This window comes from Amborella trichopoda, chromosome 7 (assembly GCF_054954075.1).
Source record: "Amborella trichopoda isolate Santa Cruz 75 chromosome 7, AtrichopodaSantaCruz75HAP2 v2.0, whole genome shotgun sequence".
Lineage (NCBI taxonomy): Eukaryota > Viridiplantae > Streptophyta > Magnoliopsida > Amborellales > Amborellaceae > Amborella > Amborella trichopoda.
Window position 1 is genome coordinate 44090676 of NC_142342.1, and position 16108 is coordinate 44106783.

The following is a 16108-nucleotide window of genomic DNA, read 5'->3' on the forward strand; positions in this document are numbered from 1 at the left end:
AAATTTTATAAATATATAATTTTAAAAAAATGAAAAATGTGGTCCAGAAATAATTTAAAAATAAAATAAATAATTTATTTTAAATTTTAAAAATCATTATTTTTATAATACTCATAATGGTAGTAGGCGAGATTTCCAACCTCCTCATCTTTTCTGTTGTATAAAATCAATAATTGACCAATCGGGGATGCATCAAAATTAATTCCCTGTTTTCCCCTTTTTGCAACAACTGACTTTCCTGTGTTGAACAATGAAGACTTCCAGCTCTTTTCTTTATTGTTTTTGAAGTTTCTTTTGCTTTGCATATATTACAATTTCTAGTTTTGGTTATTACCTTAGAAGCAAACAAACATTAGAGCCTTATATGAGAACAATTTTTTTATTTTTTTAGAATTTGTCCTACACCAATGTACCAACCAACAATACAAGAGAAATGAAAATAATTTAATTTATTTGAAGTACCATGCACCTATTACATTAAATTACATCAAGCAAGTTGTTATTGGCTAATAGGGATACGCAAGTTAACTTTCAAAAACAAAGAATAATGTTTATCTTTATGGGAAAGCTTTTTAGGTTCTCCTTATAACATAGAAGTTCTATTTTTCCTCTTATCCAATCGTCTATTTTATAATGGAGGCTAAGATTGCCCCAATCACAATGTCATGTCTTTACACTATTTTATTTTTATTTTATTTTTTTATAAACTATTTTGACGCCAAATTTTGGATGTCCATTCCTCTATTAAACTTGCACTAATGAAAAATATAAAAAAATTATTTTCAATAAAATAAAATGATTAAAATACTCCTAAAAAGTTCAAGGGGTATTTTGATCATTATAGTTTATCAAAAAATTATTGTTAATATTTTTCTATCGGTGCACCCCAATGAGAAGATGGCACGTACCAAATTTCATATTCAAAAATTTGTATTAAAAAACTAAAAATAAAATACTTTGAGACGTCGGATTTAATATTAAACGGTGAGTGGCTCTCTTGATAAAAAATAGATGGCTAGATGGTAGGAGGAGGATAGAACTTCTATGCCGTAAGGGAACATAGAAAGCTTTTCCTATCTTTATTGTCTATCCAATTGGAAAGTATAGACTTGGAAATGTTTTAAAACACGAATCAAAGTTATATTACGCAAGATAAATGATGTAGAACTTTGTAACCTTATTTTCACAAAAAGTTGATGCCTTATACAAACTTTCATTGTCAAAGCCATTTCTCAAGAGCTAACGAATTTTGGTCTATCAATATGCTTTATTAAGGGTCATATTCCACTATCAGTCTATATTTTTTCTTACTACTTCTAACCATGTCTTTTTGGGCTTACCCTTTGCTTTTTTTTGGGCTTCCACTTCAACTAACTACCACCTCCTAACAAGTGTTGTACTGGGCTTTATATCAACTAACCTCTAAATATACATTTGCTTTTGAGTATGGTTTGTATAAGCTTAAGGCTCTAAAAAATCAAAGTAAGACGCACCTTCAAATAGTGTTAAAAGGTGTTTCCGTACTAGAAATATTGGTGATGGCCTGAAAATTTATTTTTCTTTAATTATAAAATTTACAGATTCAAAAATAGTGTGGATCAAGCAGATCTATGAGCACTTGAAAAGAAAATTGTTTCATGCGGCCAGGACTGTATTTCTACATTTACAGTCCCCAAGGTATAAGGCATCTATCTTAAAAATGGATGCAAATAGGTGGTCCATCTAAAAATAATTGAAACTACCGGTCCAAATGTTTTATTAATAAATTTTTTATTTGGGTACATTTTGTATAGAGCATAGGCTCTAAACAATCAAATTAGAACCTACCTGCAAATAGTATCGAGAAATGTGGTTTCAATGCAAGAAATCTTTGTGATATCCGTAAAATATATTTTCATCTTTATTTATAAAGTTTAAAGTTTCAAAAATAATGTAGATCGACATATCTATGAAAACTTTAAAATCTTGAAAATTGATGGTCTAAAAATATACTATTTCCAAAACTTGAAATCTATTTTTTTCGCATGTCCATTCATCTTGATGTCAAGAAGATCAATTTGAGCATCAAACCGACCTCTTCTAGTGAAAGTTTGAGGTAGGTTCTAATTTGATTATTTAGAGCTTCGGCTCTATATAAATTTTTCCCTTATTATTTTTAATTTTAAAAAATTATTTAGTTTTCATATTCATTATCTCCATATTAGATATTACATGTCTTTAAAAATTGGGTGCAGTTTGTATAGAGCCGAGGTTCTAAACAATCAAATTAGAGCCTACCTTCAGATCGTGTAGAGAAATGTGGTTTCAATATTGGAAATCTTGGACTAGCCTTAAAATATATTTTCATCTTTAATTATAAAATTTAAAGCTTAAAAAATAGTGTACATCGAGCAGAACTATAAAAACTTCAATAACTTAAAAATTGATGGCCCAAAAATACGTTACAAGATGCACTATTTCTAAAACTTAGAATCCATTTTTTTTTCAAGTCCACCCATCTTGATATTGAGATGATTAATTTGAGGATATTTGGACATCAAAAGAACCTCTACTAGTGAAAATTTTGAGGTAGGCTTTAATTTGATTGTTTAGAGCCTAGGCTCTATATAAACTTTTCCCTTAAAAATTAGGTAAAAAAACCCATCTAAAAAATAGATTTTTAAGCGGTGACTCATTTTTACATAGACTCATAGAAACCGTGTCCCACTTAAAAATCGTGATAATTGACAATCCATAAAATGCATTATGCACTATTTTTGAAGACTTGAAACCATTTTTTCTCATGTCTATATATCTTGGAATCAAGATGATCGATTTAAGGATTCTTGGCCATCGAATCAACTTCTTCTAGTGAAATTTTGATCCACGCCTTGTTTTGATTGTTTAGATCCTTGGCTTTATATAAACTTTTTACTTTGCTTTTTCATGTTAAAATATTTGTAATACTTGCTCAACCCTAAAATTTTTAGATATAACCTACTCAACCCACTAACAATCTACAAAAAAAAAAAATTACATTTGAAGTTGTAGCTTATACCAATTCTATCAGATTCGCTTCAGAGTCTTCTTCAATTTGATGAGAAAAATAAAGCAATTGGATACTTCAACCGATTTGAGAATTCAAACTTTTTTAAAAATTTAGTATAAATTTTATATATATATATATATATATATATATATATATATATATATATATATGGAAAGTGATCCTGTGGGCCAATGGGTTCACAAGAAAAAATAAGCCCAACGGCCCAGATTGAATCTGAACCGATCTGACGATCACAAATGTTTGATAGTATTGAAATTTTAAATTTTTTTTTCTACATATCCAAATCACTTGAAATTTTAAACATATGTTCTACTCATCAAGCCACACCTAATAAAAATATAAAAAAAAAACAATCCGTAAAATAAAAATTGACCAAAATACCTCCAAAACTTTACGGGGGTATTTTGATGAATTGTTTTCATGTAAAATATTTTTTTGATATTTTTCAAAAATTCACCTATTTTTTATAAATACACATCTAAAATTTTAAGTGATTTGAATTTGTAGAAAAAAAACTAAAATTCAAACACCTTCGAGCATCCGTGATCGACAGATCGACCCAGATTGAATCTGAATTGTTGAGCTCATTTTTACTTGTGAGCCCAATTGCTCACACGTTCATTTTCCTATATATATATATATATACAAATAATGAAAAAAACAATTATATAATTTTTTCTTTACTAGCCGAAGCATACCCAAAGCACTCTGAATCTGACTGAAGCAATAACACCAGGCTTCGCTTCTCTTCGATTTATGCCTAAAATCCGAAGGCTTCAGCATCGTCGACTGAAGCGACGCGAACTTGATAACATTGGCTTACACTAGCAGTGCCAAAAAAATCACACCTTAGATTGAACATGATTACCCAAATCTGATATGGTGATCAAGTTTTAGATGGTGATATCCAAGTGATCAAGAACTCACATGTTATTTTATTAAAACACTATTCATTTAGTTCAGCTACTCTACTCTAAATTGGATCCAAAAATTTAGGAAAAAATAGAAAATCACATTCAATGGGATTATGCTCAAAGGAGGATATACAGAATTTGTCCATGCGGAGGTTGCATATGTACAGGTTGGCCTCGCGGATCACAGAATGCGTTAATTGATGTATTTTACAAAAGAAAAGCATCAGGTAAAGGACAATTGAGGTGTTAAGAGGTTTTGTTTTTCCCATCCATGCCTCGAGGCCCTGAAACCTACAGAAATTTCAGCCAAAATGTCAAATGGCTGTAAAATGCATCCCTCTCTCTTTCTCAACTTAAAGGTATCAATGGAACTCTCTCTCTCTATCTCTCTAAGGTATCAATGAAACTCTCTCTCTCTGAACTCAAAGGTATCAATGAATCTCTCTCTCACTCTCTCTGAACTCAAAGGCATCAATGAAACTCTCTCCCTCTCTCTTGACTTTATAGAGACACTGGGATATGTGATGAAACTCTCTCCCTCTCTTTTGACTTTGTAGAGACACTGGGATATGTGATGAAACTCTCTCCCTCTCTCTTGCCTTTGTAGAGACACTGGGATATGTGATGTGGAAGATGTGATGCGGAAGGAAGAATGCTGAACCCAAAGATAAGTGTAAATTTCATTCCTCAAGCTAGCAAGACCCTGCATTTATGAAATGGAACTGAAAAATAATGTAAGAACACATATCAAAACGTGTTACATGAACCACAGGAAAGGTTCCTTCCAAATACTGCTACAACCCACCCAAGCCATATATTATCTGGGGGCAACTCAGAGAGAGAGAGAACCAGATGTCAATGGGTTATGACAGAGGAGAGGAGGGTGGGGGCTATGAGCATGAGAGAACGGTGGATAAAGACTTTCTTTTTTTTTTTTGGAGGGGGGAGGAGGGGAGAGGAAGGGGGGGGAGGAGTGAAGGGGGGGAGGGGAAGGGGGGGGAGGAGTGGAGGGGAGGAGGGGGGGGGGGGGGGGGAGGGGGTTGGGGAGGAGGGAGAATGTACAGAATCAGCACGCCACTAAGGCATTCTACACGATTCAATTACTTCACAAACAATTGCATGTGTATCCGGGGAAATCATGTTCAAAGTTAAATGGAATGCCTGAAAAAGAAGCAAGAAAACTGTGTCAGCCTCCAATGAATGGTTCATAACTCCATAACATTCATAAAGAAGGCAAAGAACATATTCAGATGAAAATAAAGTCCAGAAAAAAACATACCACAAATCTCTCCAAAACTGGTACGAGTGCTCTCAAATTATGCTCTGGGAGGCAACGGGCAATGGCTTCACGAGCATTCACACTATTCATAGTGACCAAGAAAAACCAAAACCCAAGCCATCAATCCTCTACTATAACTTACCAAGAAAAATATTGAAATAAAGCAACAAGTAAAAAAAGAAAATGAAGTCACGAGCTTCAAAGCATGAAACTTGAAAAGGCAAAAGCAAACCTTTCATTCGAGAGGAACGCAAGAAGCAAAGCTGCATATGCTTCCACAATCATCTTTTCGGCTTCACGCTCCCCTTGCAATATAGCAGCTTCATCATCCTGCACCAAATCAAATCCATCTCTAGGTTGACATTTAAAATATTTTAAAGAAAGGTGAAACACATTATTTCCAAAATTGATTATGAGAGAGTACATCATACACAACATGTGAAAGGAAAAATATATGCCACTGGGTTATAAGCTCAGATCTAATCTTAGAATCTGAATGAGAATCATAGGGATGCTGGCAACCCAGTTTTGTGTGCCTTTCCATACACGGGCCGCATGTCAAATTCAATCCCCAATGACCTTTTAATTCTACGTTTATGATAATATTATCATAATATATAGTTAAATTGGAAGGCGACTAAAATGAAATGTTATCAGGAACACACCAGTCATTGAACTGGTGAGGGCGCCGATCAGACCAGCTGGTTTAGCGATCAGACTAGCTGGTTTAGCAGTCAAACCAGTCTGGAAAATATAACTAAAATTTAAAAACTTGTCAAAAACAGTATCGAACCGCCTAGTTCAACCAGTTCAGCCTGTTCAACCAGCCGGTTCAGACTGGTTTTGACCTATTGGCAGTCCAGTGATCAGACAGAACCGGTTCCCCATCCAACCAATGAGACTGACCAGTTCTGTCAAGTCTTGATAACATTCACTCAGGCTGCAGAACAGGTATGTATGAAATACATACATATGGAATGGAAAACTAAAATATAGGAAGTAATTTACCCAAGGCGATATCGTTCCATCATTGACCGTCTCACCAGCTCCTTGGTTGGCCAAGAAGATGGAGCATAGGAGAGGAATAACAGCCTGACGACTCCCCTTGCCTTCTTCGGATCTTCCACCATCTGGTAGTAGAACACTAGCAGCTGCAAGCTGTGTTCTGCAGAAAATTTGTATTAATAAGTTTCGCTCGGAAACATTAACAAAAAAAGGAGTCATCTAGCTAGCACTTGCATAGTCCTTTGTTGCTCGGAAGTTGACATTCAATTCAAATTAAAACACCATGCAGGAAGAGTTGTTATGCCATCTCAAACTATTTGCTTTCCTAACGCTTTAACTTTTATGCTATTGCAAAAAAGGAACCTACATGTAAAGCCGATGCCAGAAATGGATCTCTGATTTAACTTCCAGAGTTCCCCCACATGCATGAGACAGGGCCATGACGTTTATATGTATAGATGTACATACATAAACAGTGTATGTATGCATATGTGTGTGTGGATAGATGGAGGTAGGTGCATTTCAAAATTGACGGTTAGCCATCTTCTCTAAAATATTTGCCAAGAAATCTAACTTAAAACATTACAGATAGATAAAAGAACAAAAAACATTACAATCACCTGTTTCCAGTGTCCTTCTCAACCAAATTCACAAGCACCCCCAAAATGGCAACTAGTAACTCCATTTCATGATCACTAAGATAATCCTTGTCATTCCGATCCAAATCACAGATTTCCGTTTTCAAGGATGGTGTAATATCTTCATTATCATGAGATAGAGATAAGGACGAATGAAATATTGGGAAGTGACCAACTATTAGGGCAGCCATAGTGTCAAGTCCTCCACAAGCTGCAATTTCTTTACAGCCCACCGAATTGTCATTTGTAAGATTCATCAACACCTGTCAGGTAAATGAACAGAATAACATGATTAGTTAAATCTACCGAACCCACATTTTCTAACCGGGGTGTTAAGGCGAAACATTGCACATATTTCTAAAGTCATAGTAATATTTACACGTAATCAATGCAACTTCAAACTTTCAACCTCTTTCGCCTTAGACATTTAATGAGCTTTTTTTTCTTCTGATAGTTAGTGATAACTGATAACCTAGATGCACCTCGTTATATACGATAACATACAGAAGCCCTTTTAGTATCCATCTCTATCATGAGTTTCCCATCACACCGAAAAGGTGTGAATCTACAAGCAATTGACCAGAAAAACAAAATATAATAGTATAATGTTTTAAGATACAGAGATAAATATGCGGCATGAAAGACCGATAAAGACTGGCCACGAATGCACAATTGGTTTTTGTGTAAATACGCAACTATCCGTCTTAATCCCCTGGTTCAAAACAAAGAACAAATTTTCAAGGAATCATGCATAACAGAAAATTAGAGGAGAGCGAAGAAGAAACTTCCAGCATGTCAAGGAATCATGCCCCCTTAGGGTCCACTTCCGAATAAAATGTACAATAATTTGACACTGTCATCTAACGAGTAGTGTTGACTATGTCATCTGAATAGTAGTGCTTACAAAACAGAGTAGATATCCAAGTTTATGAGGTGTTCTCTGCCTTATAATTTGTAATCATGCTTTATCTTTGAGTAAAACTCTACTCCAATGTACAACACTAAAATTAAAGTACAAAGTGAAAATTTTGGGAAGCGCATCGATATTTGCTATTCATAATTATATACCTAAGGCTAGTTCAAGAAGAACCTGATCTAGATACTGTAAAACCCCCTGATATCTTATTAAGGAACCAGTAGGTATTATTGACATTCAGGAATCTTATTCACAAAACTAATTAGAAGACAGTTCCTCATTGAAAAGCAGTCGGATACCTTTATAGCTGCACGAAGGCAATCGTCCAGAATGTCCTCTTCTGCAATCATAGAGGAACATGTGTCCACTGAAACATGACATGCCTTGCCATTCACTGCTTTTCCATTAGTTCTGGTTGCAAGCTTGAGTTCATGTCCATCATCCAACTCTGTGTCAGCACTGACCGTATTCTCACTTCGAGATGTACGTTTGTATATCGATGAGATCTGCTCCCACTTTGAAGGTTCCATGTCATACTCATCAAATGCAAATGGATCTTGACTGTCCACAGACTTGCATTCAACATCTTCAGACAAGCACCTCTTACCCAGGACAGCTGATTTTTCCTTTACACCATTATCATTTATAGAAGATATTCTCCCATTTAAATCTTCAGCTTTCTCCTTGGAATGAGCAGGCTCCTTTACTGAAAAAGTATTAGCCCCACATGAACTAGTAGTCATAGAATCTGTAAAAGAATACTCCGTCTGTGAACTAAAACTCTGATAGTCTCGATAGACTTTGCGGCTCATACCATTTTTAATTAAAATGGATGGCTTCTCCTTGTGGTATAACTCTTCAAGAGAACAAGTTAGCTTCGAATCTGACTTACCTGCAGGATTCAATTAGATGAGTAAGCGCATAAAAACTCAGAAACAAATAGCTAGTATATAACCAATGAAAAAGCTATTCATATGAAAAAAATTGAAAAACGCAGCTTATTGGAGAATGGAAGTTTTGGAAAATTTCTGGCACTACAATAGGGGAGTGTCGGACAGTACCTTTAGATCAAGTATCCAACAATGAAACTTAGTATTCTAAAGATCAAAACCCTTGCATAGACACAAACTCGAATGACATGGTACTCAACTAGGGTACTCTTTTCTATATGGGACAAATTAATGATGTAATGATTTCTTAATTTTTTTTATTTTTACCTTGTTTTTTTTAGGGTTATTTTTGTCTTTTTTTTTTGTCATAGAGATTTGAGAGACAGATTTGGAAGTTTATTAATTTTAGAGATGAAAGCGGTCAGGATTTCTTAAAAGAGGATAAGGATGGAGCATAGAATTGGATGGGGATTCCTAACAATTAGGAAGTCAATAGGGTTACATGAGATCAAGAGAATAAGATTGAGAGAGAAAATGTGGGGGAGAGAGAGAGAGTTTTTGTCATTTTTATTATTTCTCACCCAGACACCCTCTATTATTATTATTTTATTAATTATTTCTTCCCATCTTCCTTGCATCAGTTAGTATCAGAGACTTGAGATCCATACAACATGATGCTTTCACAAACATCTACATAACTAGTTATGGAGCGTATAGATCAAATATTTGAGCGATTGGATCAAAAATTTGAAGGAGTCAAACAACATCTGATAGAAACGTTATAAGATCTATTCAATAGTTTGCACCATGAGGAACGAGAATATGAAGAGGTAGAAGATCAAAAATCAAACACCAATCCAAGCATTAATCTCACACCACAGCTTCCTTTGGAAGTTGAGTTGATTGTAAAGCATTAAATACAAGTGGTGGAAGGTGCAACCGTGTAAGAGATTTTGGCATCACAGTTGATTTTCCAAGCATATCATAACTCTAATCCACCACAGTGATCTAATATCTTTTCAAGAAAATTATGCGATAACCTGGGGGGAAGAAAGAAGGATATTAGGTCCAACAATCAAAAGTTCGATAAGAGAATGGTGAAAATTTCTAGATGAAACAAAGTAGAAAATATATTAAAGGAAATTTTTCAAATTCCATAAGCTCGAAGTCAAGCTTCTCCTAATCCCATGAGAATGATGTAATGAGTTTTTTTTTTTTTTTTTCATTTTACTTCTTTTTTAGATCTTATATTTGGGGTTATTTGGGTTTTTAATTTTCTTTAGGGTTATTTTTGTCTTTTTTTGTAGTAGAGATTTGAAGGATAGACGTGGAGGTTTATTATTTTTTCAAAAAAAAATTATTTTACTTTTTTTAAAAAAAATGTTGGATTTGGTATTATTTGGGGCTTTAGTTTTCTTTAAGGTTATTTTTGTCCTTTTTTTTGTCATAGAGATTTGAAGGGTAGACTTGGAAGTTTATTATTTTTAAAGATATAAATGGTTACGTGTTCTTGAAAGAGGATAAGGATGGCATGTAGAGTTGGATGGGGCTTCCTAACAATTAGGAAGTGAAGAGAGAGAGTTACATGAGATCAAGAGAAGAAGAAGAAGAAGAGAAAGGGACAGAGTTTTTGTGTTTATGTTTAATTGATATTATTTGTTTTAAGTTTGTATTTAAAAGGAAGAAGGTCCTTTTTGAACAACATGGTTAATTTGAGAAGAAAGAAATTTTTGGATCTTGTGAAGAGATCTTTGGGGTGGATTCTCTCACAAACCCTTGAGAGACGGTATATTCTCTCATCCCTCTAATATTATTTTTCATTTAACTATTTCTATCCCATCTTCCCTGCATCAATTAATCATCGCAAATGCATTATTTCTACATAAAAAGGACAGTACCTTTCAACTCTTCGAAATCATCGAATGATTTTCCTCTGCTTGAGGAACTAGGAGAATCTCGTTTCCCAAGCAAAATAAGTCCTGCAAATCAAAAGTAACCATGATCAATGACAAGAGCACAACTGTAACATTGGCATTAGAAGACTTCGGATACATTTCGAATTCCGAGAGATTCTTCATTCAGAAAACCTGCACTTTAATCTACCTGAAATTATTTTGATGGCACTCAGGATGAGTCCAACGAAAGATAGTGGTGATCCCGGACATTCCAACTTCGCATTCATCTCCAGTAAATGATTCTATTGAGAAAATGCATCAAAACACAAAAAAGGTAAATTATAAGCAACACCAAAAAATTTAATGGCACTGAACCAAGAAGCACCACAAACCTCAAATAGTGAAATAAGTACCTGGTTCTCTTTACTAAGAAACGTGGCATTCTCTATAATCTTAAAGCATCTTAAGAGTAGCGCTAAACTTTGCAAAGCTCCTTCGCTTTTTAATTTATGAACTGCAAGAGAACTATGCTTTAAAACTCCCTGCAAAAAAAGTAAGACATGCATGAACATAAATAAAACAGTACCACCAAATTACCAGGGAGAACAAATTTACATCAACAAGACATTGGAATAAGCAGCATCAAAGCTAAGACAATATAACTAGCATATAAAAATGCTTTGTTCAACTTATATGCAACAAAATGCATTTGGTAAAAAATAATGGGAAATATTCCAACAATGTATAATATGTTTGTGCTTGTACCACTGCTGAATAATAATCTGCCAAAAGTACAATATCTCTACAAAATTGGCACTATGAAAGAAACCAAAATTATAGCTCCAGTTTCCAATGTAAAGGAAATTTAATCGAGACTGTGGAGCATGCTTTGCATTTATTTCCCTTTTGGTGTTTAAGATGCAATAGCCGACCCCAAATAGTTGGGAAAAGGCTCTGATGATGATGATGATGATGAGGTGTTTACGATGCGTCTTGGGCATCTTTTACCATTTTCCATGTCCTTGGTTGCATGGTCATAACATCATCAACCTTTCTCAGAAAAATGTAAAGGAAATTAAAAATAAAATTACACTCAACCACCAAACCATGTACGAACTTTCAAGATGAGCAGCATATTTTCATTTCTCCAATAAATAGAAGGATCAGGGAACACTATACATTCTTGACAACAGTTACTTTTAATTTTGAGAAAACGGAAACTACCAAAGCTCAGTGCTCACCTCCAGAACAGAATGGCAGTCAACGATGACATCAACAATGGAATCCAGACCCCCAAGTTCCCGAAATCTTTCCTTAAACTTTCCTCCAACCCTTCTAACTGAACCAGAAGTGTCTGAAACAATAAAGGCATGACAAATGAAAAAACTACTGCCACTATGTGGTAAGAAAGCATACATATAACCATAATTTAAGATTGGCTAAATCGTATATGTGATAATGAAGATAGCAATTAAACTTGCTAATAGTAAACTAGTTTATACATAGTGCAATGCCCAGTGCCCCCAAAGGTTAAGCAAGCCATTGTCATTGTAGTACACAAGACTTTAGAATGCACTTGGTGTACAAATGATATAGAGGTAAAAGACTGTTGGAAACACAAACAGCGCTAGGAAAGCAATTCCAAGTTCACCTTCAAGAGCAACAGTTGATAAACATGCTTTCTCCAAGGTCAGTAAAGCTATCCATTTCGAGCTCAGCTCTGGCCTTCTCATTCTATTTTCCTCTGTTCTGATCAATTTCATCTCCTCACCAATATGGAGGATCTCCAGAACTTTTGCATCAATTGCAGAAACATTAGCATCTGAACTTTCAGGTTTAGCTCTCAACAGTCCACTATCCACACGTGCTGCTAGAAGCTTACTGCCAATTGTTGGCACTTTCTTCTCAATAGTAACCGTCTTTGGTGGATGCAATAACTTAAGGAGAAACTTAACACACTCAGAAGATTCCAGCAAATGTTCATCTTGACCCTGGAACAAGGCATGGGATTTAGAAAACAAAAAAATTTGAGCAAAGTAATGAAAAAAGACCATGCTCATGTACAGAAAGTAAATCCTAGGCTTATATTGCAATCCATAGAGGCTAATTTCTAGGCCATACCATCATGAAGACAACGATTTATTGCCTCCAAAAGATATCCTAAGATTTCTTTTTGAAAGAAAATCCTAAAAGTGTTTCATTGGTTACCTAAATTTTGTCATAAAATGAGAAGGCAAAATATACTCAAACAAACTTAATATACAATTCCTAATGAGAAGGCAAAATCGTGGATGCCCCCTTGCGGGAAGGGGGAAGAGAGGGGGGGGGAGGGCATCTAATTTTTTTCTTCTTAGGCAAGAATTACAATTTTTTATGCCTTCTTGACTGTTAAGAACAGAAGTCACAAAACAAAAGAACAAACTAAAAATGGAAGCAGCCAATAATTATAAAATTCTTACTTCACTAGTACAATCTCTTGGAACCACTCATAGACACAAGGATTCCGGTCAGGACTAGCACGAGTACCAAGCTAGAGTCAGGCCTGACAGATTTGGCCAAATCTGTGAAAGACTAGGCCAAGTTATAAACAAAGGATAATAAAATCTTGTGAATCAACCAGACTCTTTGTCAATGGTTGCTCTAGAAAAATCTAGAGTAATATCTGATTGCTCTAGAAACTTGTCAACCCTTTCTCAATGGTTGGCATCTGATCTCAAACTCCATCATGTATGGTGTGTAATTATGCTGCCCATATGGAGATTTCAATAATATTCATATGTTCACAGAGGTAGAGGTAGCAGTTTTTATTCCTTTTCCCTGATTATGAAAATGGCTCGTATGTTTATATGCATATGGATTCCAAATGTAATTATGTGGTGCAAAGTACTTCTGAACTTTCTCAAGCCTGAATATCCTTACGCATTAATTCACATTCACTCCGAAACCAATAACCCAATTTATGTCGAGTGAGTAGAAAGCAAGGCTGCACAAATTTCCCATGGTTGCAATGGGCTTTGCTTTTCCCCTTGACAGCAAAGTTATCTATGAAACAACCATGTTCCATTAATCCATTGTTTACATTCACTCTTGCATTTTGCATTTATTAATAATTCATTCTTTTCTTATTGGCATTCAATTTTATTTATCAGTAAAAAAGCAGGAACAATTAGTTCAAGGTGAATGAGATAGTATGAAAACATGGAAATGTGGTTGGTCCAAAAAATAAAAAACAAATGCCATGCTGGTGGTAAAAAAATATCAGAATAAATCTTAACTAAGACACCAATATCTAGCATCAAGTACTAATTAACCATGCTGAAATGCAAAACTTAATTCTTCATGTGTATTTCTAGCTTCCTAAATAGACAAACAGCAAGGTGTTGCAACTTACATCACTTGCCAAGACAAAAAAAATAGCTGCAGCAGCAAGAGTGCTTGGAGAATCATCAGTGTGCAAAATTAGTATGGCATCAAAGATTGCCTTAGCCATCCTGCAAAAAGGAACTTGGTAATTTAGAACCACCATAACAAGGGCACGTCATCACAATAAACAAATAGTATTCAGACTTTCCAAATTGAAAACAGAATAAGTATGACTCCACGTAATGAACTGAAATAGAAAAAACAGGGAGCCCCAACACATTATTGAAGCGTTTGTTCTTATCGTGGAAATCGCTGATTGGTTCATGGGGTGAGATACATTTCAATTCCAATAAAATGGGCAGACCAAACCATGTCATTTGTAACTAAGCAGTCAAATTTCGTCACCAACAAACTGTAAAGAAATCATCATCAACCCAACTCACCCAACTATTCAAAACAAGCGCGTGAACCATAGTAAAATTTATCAATTTCAATGGACATAATTCAATTTCTTTGGAGAAAATTGATAATATTGAAACATTCAAAACGAAGGTGAATTTCTAAATCAATCATACCCCTGAGCTCTGAGAACACGCCTTTGTTGCGAGGTTCCACATATGGATAGCAGCGATAAGAGACTGGCTCTCTGAATCCTCAGAGGTTGGCCTGGTCTCAAACCATCCAATGCAAAATAGGCTTCATCAACATGCTCCATCATCTCACCAAACTCTTGAGCCTCCATTAAACTGGCAGTTGCGGGAACACAAGACGACCAGACCCCCTTATTTCTTCTCGAGCCATCCATCTCCTCTGAAACATCGACATTATCCATGGTTTCAGAAATTAGGGTTCTCGGTTTCTTTGATTTTGGACAATCGGATGAATTGACAAGGGGGCGAGGGGGGAGGGGCCATAGATCTAGGTCTTTTGATGAAGGGCACAATTCTGTAGCCTCCATGGACCAGGAAGAGGAGTCCTGAGACGAGAAGGGGTAAGAGAACATTTCCTGAGAGCTTTCTTGAGAGAGAGATTCCCTGAAGCTGTCCTCATCGCCATAGCTACTGCAATCAGAGAGGGCTCGGCCATTGCAGCGGCTCCGCCTGTGGTACGTCCTCACTATCATTTTGGCTATGGCGGAGAATTACAGTTTCGGGCTCTCATCTGGTTTTTACAAAGAGGGATAGAAAGCAAACCCCCGGGTTCTCAAGAAAGGGGAAGATTCCGGCGTCGATGGGGTGGGTGAGAATTGACCGGAAAATGGGGCTTCTCTCTGTAGAGAGAGAAAGAGAGAGGTTTAGAGAGAGAGAAAGAGAAAGAGGGATCATGAGAGAGAAAGTGAGAGCGCCATGAACGAAGGTTGGCCTCGCCCTCTGCTCTCATAATTTTTTGAAAATAACGATTTCGCAATTTCCGTATTTGCCCTCTCCTCTGCTGTTTGCTTCTTTTGCTTTGAACTTCACGGTATGCAGTACAACTGTATAGCCGCTAGATATGAAATTGAACGGATGAAAGTGTATAATCCATTGCATCCAAAATTTAAATGAACTTTTCGTTAACTTCATGATACATGTTTCAACGTCAGATTTGACATCGGATGGTTGGGAATCATCATGACCTTCTCTCACCAATGTTAATCTTAGGGGTATTTTGTTTTCAATAGAACTAATCCTTGTATAGGTTTTTATAAGGTTGCGACCTTAAACGATCCAATTAAGGCGCACCTCCAAATATTATCATAATATGAAATTTTCGCATAAAATATTCTTGTAATTATCTTAAAATCTTTTTTCATATCGATCGTAAAATCTTACTCTTCAATTATTGTTAAAGGGAAAAGTTTATATAAGGTTGCAACTTTAAAATGTAGAATCACAAATGCACCTCAAAAATCTATATGAAAGGTTGTTTTAATGTTGAAAAACAGTCTAATTGATCATCTCGACATCGAGATGTATAAATATTAAAAAAAAAAATGTTTTTGAGTCCAAAAAATAGTGCATCTTGCAACACATTATCTAGACCATTTATTTTCAAGATTTTCATATGTTTGTAGATCTACTTGATTTTAACCGCTTTTTTAGTTTAAAATTTTCTAATTAGATATGAAATTAGTTTTTAAGATAATCCTAAAAAAAAAATTACAACAAAATTACATGTTA

The 16108-nt window shown here is 35.3% G+C and overlaps 1 protein-coding gene across 3 annotated transcripts; it reads right to left on the minus strand.

Moving 5' to 3' along the window:
- Nucleotides 1–4040: 4040 nt before the first annotated feature.
- LOC18423152 (wings apart-like protein 1) lies at nt 4041–15381 on the minus strand. Of its 3 annotated transcripts, XM_011627297.3 has the most exons (14): nt 14525–15381; nt 13978–14077; nt 12238–12577; nt 11828–11940; nt 11000–11128; nt 10795–10888; nt 10590–10670; nt 8616–8693; nt 8101–8507; nt 6868–7148; nt 6251–6407; nt 5475–5572; nt 5243–5324; nt 4642–5124 (listed from the first exon to the last, which is right to left on the minus strand). In XM_011627297.3, the coding sequence occupies exons 1-14, from the start codon at nt 15070–15072 to the stop codon at nt 5041–5043; spliced, it is 2592 nt and encodes an 863-aa protein (XP_011625599.1). In that variant the 5' UTR covers nt 15073–15381; the 3' UTR covers nt 4642–5040. The 3 variants fall into 3 exon arrangements, with proteins under 3 accessions (XP_006827805.1, XP_011625599.1, XP_088727738.1); XM_006827742.4 differs by having other exon boundaries at nt 4041–5124; nt 8101–8693; XM_088871612.1 differs by lacking the exon at nt 8616–8693.
- Between the last annotated feature and the right edge of the window lie 727 nt (nt 15382–16108).